This window comes from Lathyrus oleraceus, chromosome 7 (assembly GCF_024323335.1).
Source record: "Lathyrus oleraceus cultivar Zhongwan6 chromosome 7, CAAS_Psat_ZW6_1.0, whole genome shotgun sequence".
NCBI lineage: Eukaryota > Viridiplantae > Streptophyta > Magnoliopsida > Fabales > Fabaceae > Lathyrus > Lathyrus oleraceus.
The window spans coordinates 234341799-234353737 of NC_066585.1; the positions used below are offsets into that span (position 1 = coordinate 234341799).

General features: G+C 33.9%; 1 protein-coding gene across 1 annotated transcript; it reads right to left on the minus strand.

The window, feature by feature from the left end:
* Positions 1–7935: 7935 nt before the first annotated feature.
* On the minus strand, positions 7936–9937 carry LOC127106948 (uncharacterized). The gene is made up of 5 exons (XM_051044243.1): positions 9340–9937; positions 9152–9229; positions 8955–9054; positions 8573–8694; positions 7936–8339 (listed from the first exon to the last, which is right to left on the minus strand). The coding sequence occupies exons 1-5, from the start codon at positions 9712–9714 to the stop codon at positions 8133–8135; spliced, it is 882 nt and encodes a 293-aa protein (XP_050900200.1). The 5' UTR covers positions 9715–9937; the 3' UTR covers positions 7936–8132.
* Between the last annotated feature and the right edge of the window lie 2002 nt (positions 9938–11939).

The window sequence follows — 11939 nt, forward strand, 5'->3', positions numbered from 1 at the left end:
CATCAACTCAATTTCTAGCGAATCTACCGGTTTTCAAAGGTGAAAACTACGAACGATGGGTTGGACAGATGAAAGTCATCTTTAGATTTCAAGGTATGACTGAAATTGTGAACGATGGAGTACTTGCATTGAAAGAGAATGCGAACGATATTCATCAAACTGCACACAAGGAATGAAGAAAGATGGAGAAGGTATGTTCTTGAACCATCAATATTGGATCCTAACGTGTTTGAGAAGATTATTGAAGAAGAACAACAAAAGGAGTGTGAGACAAGATAAAGAACTTATACGACGGAGATGAAAAACTGAAAAGGGTAAAGTTGCAGACGCTAAGAAATCAATTCGAGATGACTTAAACGAAGGAAGAAGAATCAGTCTCAGAATATTTTTCATGTGTGGTGTTGTTAAAGAACCAAATGAAGTCGTGTGGTGAATCAATTAACGATTTGCAGAAGATTGAGAAAGTGTTCAGATCTATGACTGCGAATTTTGATTACATTGTAGTGTCAATCGAAGAGTCCAAAAACCTAGCTGAGATGAAGTTATAAGAACTTCAAGCTTCATTAAAGGCTCATGAGATGAGGCTGAAGCAGAGGAACTCAAAAAGGGAAAAGGTGGCTGAACATGCACTACAAGCAAGATTCATCAAGAAATATGGGGAAAATAAGGCGAAGCAGGGAATAATTTTGCTAATGATGAGAAATCAAGCAAGAACTCAAAGAATCACTCTGATTCAATCAAGAAAGGCATGAGCAACAAGTATTATGGGAAGAAAGTTGACATGAAGGCGGTGTAATGTTACAACTATCAAGGATTTGGCCACTATGCTCGAGACTATTGAAGAAAGAAAGAAGAACGAACAAAATATAACGATGAAGTGCAGTATGCATATGCTGAAAATAGTGATTCTAATGATGTGCTACTCATGCCCAACACTCAGTCAAACACTGAGCAAACCAACATGTGGTACCTGGGTTCAGGATGCAATAACCACATGACTGATAATAAAAACTGGTTCATCAAGCTAGATGAATCAGTTGAGAAAGTGATAAAGTTTGCAGATGGTAGGCACATCACATCAGGTGTAAAATGAGATAACTATATGTCAGAAAGGATGGTCGAAAAGCCACCATCATTGATGTGTTGTATGTATCTTCGATGATAAGTAACTTGATAAGTGTAGGTTAATTACTTGCAAAAGGGTACATCATAAAGTTAGAGAAGAATAAGATGAAGGTGTATCATTGTGATGGAAGATTGATGTTGAAGGCACCATTGGCAGACAACATGACCTTCAAAGTAAATACCAACATGGTTGATCACAAGTGTCTTGCATCGATTGTAAAAGAAGATAAGAACTGTCTATGGAATCACAGGTATGGACATATAAACTTCAAAAGTTTATGTATGCTCAACCAGAAAAAGATGGTGTATGACTTACCTCTGGTGAAGGAACCAAGTCAGGTATGTGAGGAGCGTTGAAAAGAAAATCAGGCTAGGAAAACATTCAAACATGACTTGCCCATGGGGTCGAAAGAAAAGCTTGAGCTAGTTCACTCTGATGCATGTGGACCATTTGAAGTAAGTACAAATGGAGGTAACTATTGTTTCGTAACTTTCGTAGATGAATTCATCAGATATATGTGGATTTACCTTATTGAAAGGAAGAGTGAGATATTCACACAGTTCAAAAATTTCAAATTTCATGTCAAGAAACAAAGTGGATGCATGTTGAAAAAACTGAGAATTGATGGTGGTGGTGAATACACTTCTCAAGAATTTGCTAGATTTTGCAATGAGGAAGGTATAAATCATAAGGTCATTCCACCCTATACACCTCATCATAATGGCATAGCTGAGAGGAAGAATCAAAGTATACTGAACATGACTAGGAGCACGTTGAAAGCTAAAGGTATGCCAACGAGATTTTAGGATGAAACAGCTTCGACATTAGTTTACATTCTAAACAGATATCCAACCAAGAAGATGGTCTAGAGGACTCCTTATAAGGCTTGCATAGGTGTGAAGCCGAATGTTAGTCATCTTAGAGTGTTTGGATCAATGGGCTTCAGGCATGTACCTGAACAATTGAGGAAGAAACTAGATGATCGAAGTCAGACTATGTTGCTCATAGGTTATCATTCGACTAGCGCATACAAGCCGTATTCACCAAATGGTGATAAACTTGTGATCAGTCGAGATATTCTAGTGGATGAAATCAAAGGGTGGGATTGGAGTCATAATTTAGTTCGACATGAGTCAGATACAGTTACAACTATATTTGAAGAAGATCAACAAACCGAAGCCATAACCAATAGAAATGAAGAACCACCTGAGCAAAATGTTAGTTGGATATGAGAGATTTCCAAATCAAACAGTTGATATAGAAGGTGACTTGAGTGTGATGAAAAACTGAGTAATATTTTGGCCGTCTTTCTTGAGTGAGTTAATCTTCTCTCAATGATCGAATATCCAAAAAAATCGCTTTGGTGGTAAGTGTCCTGGAGGCCGTGTTAAATTTCATGCATTGTGTCCATTCAAAGAATACTTTCAGCTACCTTTGGTTCAAAGGAGTTTGTAATTTGATCCATTATCATAGTATTGCAGCAATCCCAAGAAAAAAGGTTTGGTTGGAGCTTTCAGGACGAGTTAGGGTTCCATCAAGAAACCCTAACTTGTTTTTGGAACAAATGACAACTTTAATGGATTGTGATCATCTGCTATAGTTGAGATTGTTCAAAGATGGAGAAACAATGGCTATTCTAGGGTTGTCACTAGGATGGACGCATAAAGAAGATGTCTAACATATATGTTTTATATATGTACGATTAAGGTTTTAATTTTGGACAGTGGAAATGAATAGATAAATAGTGGAAAAAATATTTGTTTGTTGTGGTGACATCATAGGTTGGTCAACTATAAGAGTGTCATTGGTGTTCATTTTCGGAGAACATATATATAAGGAGAGACTAAGAATGTGGTTTTTGAAAGAGAGAGAGAGGAAAAAAAGACATGAAATGAACGATAATGATATATTAATATCCAATAAAGAATAGACACATAAGAAGGTCGGTGAAAAAAAAATAGAATAATTTATGTGTTTTGATACAATATTAATTTTTGGCAAATAGCATAATAAAGGAAAAAGAAAAGTAAAAAGAAATAAAAATTTAATAAAATAATTGTATAGAAAAATGCTTAGTAAATATACAATATTACCATCTTATTATATAGGCCGACTTATAAGTTATCGGGATAAAACCTTATCAAAATCTCTATCAAACTGAATAGAATTTGTAACTTATTATACATAAATGAAAAGTAAATTTTAGACATTACAATTTAATAAAAACTATTAAATGAATAAGAGCAACATAGTAACAATATTTGATATATGTTTAACTAAGAATTTTTTATTCTATATAGAGGTACAAATAGTAAACACAAGTATAAAAAGGGACAAGATTTTCTTAAAAGAAACAACAGTCAGATTTTTAATTTGATAGCTAGTGGCCTGCATAATCTTCTTTATCCCTTTTTGGGCTAAACAGAGTACTTTTTAGTGGACCACTGATTTATTTGTACACTTTTTATCGGAAGGAAAAGCATTTACTTTACAACTTTCAGTGAGTTTGACCAAAAAAAGAACATTCAATGAGGAGAGAAAATGATTTATATAATGATAAAGAGAATGAAATTAAGAAAGAGAGAGAGATGAGAGGAATGAAGAGAAAAGGAGAAGAAGATGGTGCAAAATGGAGCATGCCATCAAATCAAATCTCTTTCAAAAGTTAATAATAAATTACGTTTATGCCGCTAAAATATATTTTTATATAATTTGTGTGAAATGAATTTTATATTCGTTAAGATTATATTAATTAGAGTTTATGATTTGTTATATTTATTATTTAATAGTCAAGTTATTTATATGTATATAAATAGATATTTTGTAATTCAGTTTTGTAATATAATCATAATTTAATAATATAATTTTTATTTTTTTATTCTCTCTCTTTCTCTACTTACTAAAAGTGTCTCACGCACTAACAAATTGGTATCTAGAGTTCCGGTTAAATTCTTGATCGTGTTTTCAAGAATCACATATTGGTGATTGTGTTTCCGGGATCGTGGATTGTTAATTAATTGCTGCAAAGATGAATGATACTAATGATATTTTGAATTCTCTTCCAATTCTTGACGGTAAAAATTAGAACCGATGGAGCAAGCAGATGAAATCCTTGTTCAACTTTCATGAAATCCTAGAAGTGGTTACTAATGGCGTCCCTGAGCTTGCTGAGAATGCAACAGATGCTCAGAGAGTCGCGGATAAGGAGGCGGAGAAGAAAGATTACAAGGCTGTATATTGCATTCAATCGGCGAAAGATTTGATGAATTTCGACAACGTATCTCATGTTGAATCGACGAAGGAGGCATGGGATATTCTTGTCAAGTACTATGAAGTAGTTGAGAAAGTCAAAGTCGTCAAATTGTAGTTTTTGCGACAGTAGTATGAATTACTACAGATGGGATAAGATGAAAGGATTACAGGCTATGTGTCGAAGGTGCATAACCTTTTCCATCTCATGAAAAATTATGGTGAAACCTTAACCTGATAAGATGATAGTTGAGAAGGTAATGCGTACGTTGACCTCTCACTTTGATCACATTGTTGTAGTTATTCAAGACTTCAACAATCTTGAAACCATGAATCTGGAAGATTTGGTTGGTTCATTTGAGGTGCATGAGATTAGGATTATTGAAAGGAAAGGGGTTCAAGATTCGATACAAGCACTGTAGGCTCAAGCTTCGAAGAAGCATGGTGGTTCCGACAAATTTAAAGGAAAAGGAGACTCAGAGCAAGAAGTCTTGGTCGAACCTTCAAAAGCATAAGGTCGATGATATGGATTATGAATCCTCGAAAAGAGGATAAGAAAACTCCTATCAGAAAGACAAAGAGAAAAAAGTGTGCAGTATTATAACTGAGAAAAGTGAGGTCACTTGGCCAAGAATTATTAGAAAAATAAAGAAAAGGGAACGACAAAAGGCATGGAAGAAGGAGCAAACCTTGCACGCCAAGATTCAGATGATTATGAAGATATGGTGGTTATGGATGCAATTGTAGATGGTCATGTTGACTTCAAGATCTGGTTCCTTGACTCGGGTTTCTCAAATCACATGACTGGTCGAAAAGTGTGGTTAGAAGATTTCGACTCTTCGAAGAAGATCAAGGTCAAACTTGCTAATAATATCTCATTGCAAGCAGAAGGTAGTGGCGACATAGTTATTCAAAGGAGCAATGAATGAAAAGTTATGATCAAAGATGTACTATGTGTATCTAAAATGAAGTGCAATCTGCTAAGTGTTGGACAACTGGTCGAAAAAGGTTTCTCAGTGATTATGAAAGAAGGAACCTTGGAATTGTTCAACACTCAGAATAATTTGGTCTTGAAATCTCCTTTGTCGAAGAATAGGACATTCAAGACTATGATCAGTCCGACTGAAGTACAATGTCTAAAAACTATTGTCGACCACAAGCATAGTTAGTTGTGGAATTTGAGGTTTGGACATTTGAACTTTCGATCACTCAACATATGGTGATTGGTATACCAAGTCTTGAGATGCCCGACAAACTCTTTGAAAGTTACTTATTTAGAAAGCAATCCAAAAAGTTTTTCTATTCGACTATGCCAATGATATTCTCTTTCATACTAGAAATAGTACATTAAGATGTATGTGATATGTTTGAGGATCATACCGTTGGTGGAAACATATACTTTGTCTCATTTATCGATGAGTATAATCAAAAGCTTTGGATCTATGTGATCAAGAGAAAGGACACAGTATTTGAAATCTTTAAGAGATTCGAAATACTTGTCGAGAACCAGACTGAAAAGAAGATCAAGATTTTACGAACAAATGGAGGTGGCGAATATACATCAGAGATGTTTGAAGAAATTCATGTAGAACATGGTATTGATCATGAGGTAACCGCTCCTTACAAACCTCAACATAATGGAATTGAAGAAAGAAGAAATAATACTGTATTGGATATGGCGAGATGCATGCTGAAGCAGGAGAATTTGCCAAAATCCTTATGGGGTGAAGCAGCCACCATTGCTATCTATATTCTGAATAGGTGTCTTACCAAGAAGTTGAAGAACAGGGTTCCTGACGAAGTTTGGAGTGGCAAACGACCATCAGTGAGTCATCTGAAGGTGTTTGGCTATATCTGTTATAAGCATGTTCTTGATGCTAGAAGAAGAAAGCTTGATGATAAGAGTGAATCTATGATTCTGGTAGGATACCATAAAACGGGTGCATACAGGCTATTCAATCCAATTAATCAGAAGATCATGGTGAGTCTAGATATTATGATTGATGAAAATTTTGTCTGAGATTAGAATTCTAGTAATGCAATTGATAAGCCATTGATGAGTTATGACTTCGACGAAGTAAGTAATGATGTCGATGTCGAAGATATTATCGATATTCCATTCGAAGTCAAAGTTATTGTCATTATTCTAGTCGAAGTCGAAGTAGTTGCTGACATTCCCAACACGAATGAGGGTATGGCTAGCAAGAGCTATAGACCTCAAAGGACTTGAGTTCGTCCAACAAGGCTTCAAGATTATGAAGTGTTTGGTGATGATGAAATCACAATATATGGAGAATTAATTAATTTTTATTTACTTGCAGGTGCCGAACCAATCAACTATAGCGAGACTTTAAAGAATATGAAGTGGAAGTCAGCTATGGTCGAAGAGTTACAAGCAATCGAAAGAAACAACACATGGGAATTAGTCGAATTGCTGGCACATACAAAAGCTATCAAAGTGAAGTGGATGTTCAAGCTGAAGTAAATGTTGATGGGTCTATAGTAAGACATATGGCAAGATTGGTAGCACGAGGATATCTTCATAGAGCAGGACTCAGCTACTCTGAAGTATATGCATTTATTGCAAGATTGAAGACTATCGATTAGTAGTTTCCTTGGCATGTAAGCAAGGTTGGTCGATATTTTATTTAGATGTGAAATCAACATTTTTGAATGGTCTATTAGATGAAGAAGTCTATGTCATACAACCTCATTGGTTTGTGATAGTGAAGGAAGCAAGAAAAATGTATAAGTTGCACAAAGCGCTCTTTGGCCTCAAGTAGGCACCTAGTGCATGGAACAAGAAGGCCGACTCATACTTAGTCGAATTGGGATTCGTCAAATGCAGATCTGATTATGGGGTCTATGTTCTGGTTGTGGCACAAGATGTAACAATCATCTGCTTATATGTCAATGACTTGCAAGTATTTGGTGTCTCAATCCCATGGTGCTCGAGAAAGCAATTTGTGGTGGCATTGTCATTGTGTGAGGATGAATATATAGCAGAATCCTATGATGTGTGTCAAACAATTTGGATCAGATTTGTGCTGGAAGAGATTGAGGTCGAAGTGAAGAAACCTCTGGTGCTGCAGATCGATAACAAGTCATCCATAAATCTTGCGAAGAATCCAGTTCTACATGGAAGGAGTAAGCACATTGCGGTGAGATTTCATTTCCTTAGGGAGAGGTAAATCGAGGTGAACTTGAAGTGAAGCATTGCTCAAGTGGAGCATTACTCAAGTGAAGCATAGTTAGCCGATATTTTCACTAAAGGATTGAAGATCGACACATTTCTATATTTGAGAAAGAAATTATGAACAGTTCAGATCGACTTTAATTAGCGTTTGTTCAACAACTTGAATTATAGAAAATATGTTGAGATATATGTAATATAATCCTAATTGTGTGTGGTTAAACTCAAAATTAATTAGAGTTTAGAATTTATTATATATATTATTTAATAGTCAAATCACTTAATTATATATAAATAAATATTTTATAATTCAGTTTTGTAATATAACCATAGTTAAATAATACAATGCTAAAAGTATAGCAATAAATAAGAATGAACTTTTAACTGTATATAATTTCTAGAAGAAATAAAAAAAATTACATACAAAATAAATGAATTGAGTTCCCATCATAGAGGGAAAAGGACAACATAATATTCTTTTGGCTTACAAAAGAAATACTACTACTACCATGTACTGTTATATAAATTTAAGAGAAAACTATGAATTGAATATTAACTAATTAATTAATGTTGATTAAGCTTAGAGAGGACAAAAATGGTAGCTGAAGATGTGAGTAAAGCTGCTGCAAAACAAGCAAGATCAAGGCCTGTGACCATTGGAATATTATTGAACTTGTCTATAAGTCCAACTTGAAGAATCATCATCACTGCATGCCCAATTTTTGACTTTGCTTGTTCAATTGATTGCATTCCAACCCACCTTGGCGCAGACTGAAATTAAATGAAATCATCATATCATTTAGAATAGATTATAGATCATTAGGACTTTTGTGGAAAGAGACCTATCTGACACGTTCAAAATGACATGGTTAAACCATAATTAGATTCGTAACATGCTTACATGGTAATTAGCTTACACATGATATCTGAAAACTTAAAAGATGGTTTCTATAGATAGTGATAGTGAAAATGAAATTGCAAAATCTATGTGTATAATGAGTTACCTTCATTATATGTAAATGTCCAAATGGTTCTTTTTCTGTAGTAGTAGCCCTGCAAGATCCCACAAACATGACATACAAACCAACCCCAAACATGAGTAAGGCTGTTCCTACCAGGAACATATCTGCATGCAACGAAAATTAATCAGAAATACAGAAAACTAACTAGTTTCTTGAATGAAGTTTCATAATGGTCAACATTAAAAAACTTTTTTGATATGCAGACAAGTGTTCATAAATAACTATTAGAAACTCACACATAAATGTGAGAGTCAGAGTTCAAACTCTGATGTTAACGTCGTCCAATAAACAATATTTTCTCAATTGAGTTAAGATTTGCGAATTTTCAAAATCAAATTTAGTTAAAATTGAGTCTTCAACAAACCTATGGCCTCGATGAGTAGATGAACCAGATGTCCTTGATCGGACGGTTGAGACAACATATGGAAGTAATGCGCGTATGACTCAATAACCAGAACACATCCCTGCATTTCAGAAGCCCACATGTTTTTTACTGTAAATTTTCTGTGCTAGTACAATCAAATTAATGGAAAATAAGAACTGACTTAATTTAATAATTACCTCAAGAAAACACAATACCGAGCCAAGTAAAGATCCAGCTACAGCAAACAATGTAAAAAATCTGCAATCCACAATAGCCTGCACGAGTAATTGAAGCAACATTAATTACAATTAATAGATTAATCTATGTTAAAAGTAGATTATCTTAACGGTAATTGGAAAAAGAAAAAGAGAACTTGTAAAAGTACCCTTTCAATGAGCATTTGTGGATGTAACCTCCTTCTGATCTTCCTTTTCATGACAGCATTCCGCAAAAGAATCACCAGCATAGCATTGCGAACACTTGCGATGATTTCAGCTAATAATAATTCCGACAATCCTCGAGGATCCAGTACTGGTTTCGATATGGTTAAACGGTTGGTGGTCAGCATCGACGCTTTCACTGCCACTACCGCCTTCCTTTCTGATCTTTTCAGATCAGGTGAAGATATCGTCTTATCTCCACCCAAACCGGTCGTGCTTTGACACCGGACACAGTTCGTAAACGAAGAAGAAACAGGAGAAGACGAAGGTAGTTGATGAAATGGCACCATAGAGTGTCGCAACAATCTAGTGGTTGCCATTTCAATGGAATGATATTGAGTAAATTTAAATTTCTAGAATTCTAAGGAGATCTATTATATAAGAGGTAGAGGCGTGGAGTAATATATACCACAAATACATTATACATGCATGCATATTATTCATATATGAAAGAGAAGAAGATTCGAGGTATATTTGATTAGGTGAGTTTTGGAAGCATACAGAAACATCAAGCTGAACTTTTCAACGGACTCAGCTAATCATCACATGCCAATTTCAGGTTTCCCATTTTGCTGGATGTATTTTCAAAACTAGCTAGTCATATTTCCAGAACGTGTGGGACCTCTTTCATTTTGTGACGTACACGTGTCACATGATTTTTTTTTTAAATTCTCATATGATATTTGTTGTGTTGTTGTGATATTTCCTGGTGGTAGCATTGGAGCCGCCAAGCTGTCCTTTGTGACTGTTTAACGGGGTCACCAAGGCACAATGAAAAGAGGGGAAATGTTTTTGGAGTTTTGTAGTATGTTACATTTCAGGTCAGAGTATACGCTTTATGTTTGAATGACCAACGATTAATGTTGAGGCAAAAAAGATACGATTTCGCCTCTCATTAAAATTAAGAAAAAGAAAAAAATGTATAACTTCGTCAACCCATTTTAGTAAGTGATTGTGATTGTGATCGGTGTGCTAGCCAATGGCGTCAAAACTCCAAATAGAGAATTGCCGTCCATTTGTCATGTTTTCTTGTTTCATTTTGAAACAAAATATATTACTCATTTGAAGCTTGATTAAAAAATATTAGTAATAATTAAATGAGGATGAAAATTTGCACTTATAACCTAGTCAAAAAAATAATTGTTACTCTAAGTATATACTTTTTTTTCTATAATTACAACGATGAAGAATTCTCAATGATAAAACAAATAAAAGTATTTTTATTGAGAATTTCAATATATATATATATATATATATATATATATATATATATATATATATATATATATATATATATATATATATATATATATATATATATATATATATATATATGTTGAAGAAGTGTGTCTTAAAATTTTAACGGACGGTCGACAACGGAAGACGCCATGACCGCAGGGACAGTACATCAAGATGATTAGAGAATTTGAGAAACAATTGAATAGAAAATAGAATTCATTAATTTGAGGTACTATTTCCTTATAACTTTTTTTGTAATTTCTTGAAATTGTGGATGTATGTAATGTGCATATATAATCATTATTTGAGTTTGATGGCAACTCATAAGTGATATAAGAGATGACAACTCTATAAGTTCTTGGTAACAACTTCAAACGGGGACTTCATTGCAACTATCAAGTGGTTTTTAATAATGGCATCCAAACAAGATATCACAATATCACAAGTCTCATTAGATAAAGATATCAAATTTCACTTGAAAATGATATACATTGTTGAATGAAGCAACAAATTTAAAGACTTGAAGGCATGCTCTTAAAGTTTTAATACTTGAATTTATGATATTGAAGCTTGGAGGTGTCATTACTACAAATAATATATTTTATGTCACCTCACGTATTGAAAAACCGAGGTATAATTCATAGATGAGTCCTGTTTTTTTTTTTGTCAAAGAAAAATATATAATATATTTCGTCGGTTATTTGAAAAACTGAGGGGTAAACTAATTCAGTGTACATGTTTTGAATCCAACAACTTTAGTTTATGTTCTTATCTCATTAAAAATGGTGTCTTCTTGAATATTTTATTATGGAGTGTAAAAATACGTCACTTTTCACGTCGATTTTCTTTCCAATTGAGGTGAATATGTTTCTCTGATATATATATATATATATATATATATATATATATATATATATATATATATATATATATATATATATATATATATATATATATATCGTAGCATTCAGTTTCACTTGTCTAAATAAAATAAACAGAACCATAACGAAGAATCTTTGACAAAAGAGTCCTAAATAACGAGTGTCATAAACACATATCATCTTCAATGCAAAGATGTTATATGTTTAGTGCTCTCGTTTCTTTTGCAGAGATCCAAAGTCATTTTCTTTTACTTCTTCTTCAGAGATCTGGTATGTCAAACATCATTACTCATGTTGTTGTTGTGATGTTGAGATCTGAAACCCTAGAGGTTTTCTTTTTTTGTTGTTATTATTGATGTTGTTTTTGTCGATGTTGTTGTTCTTGTTGTTGAGACCCTAAATCCAGAGGTTTTTTATTGATGTTG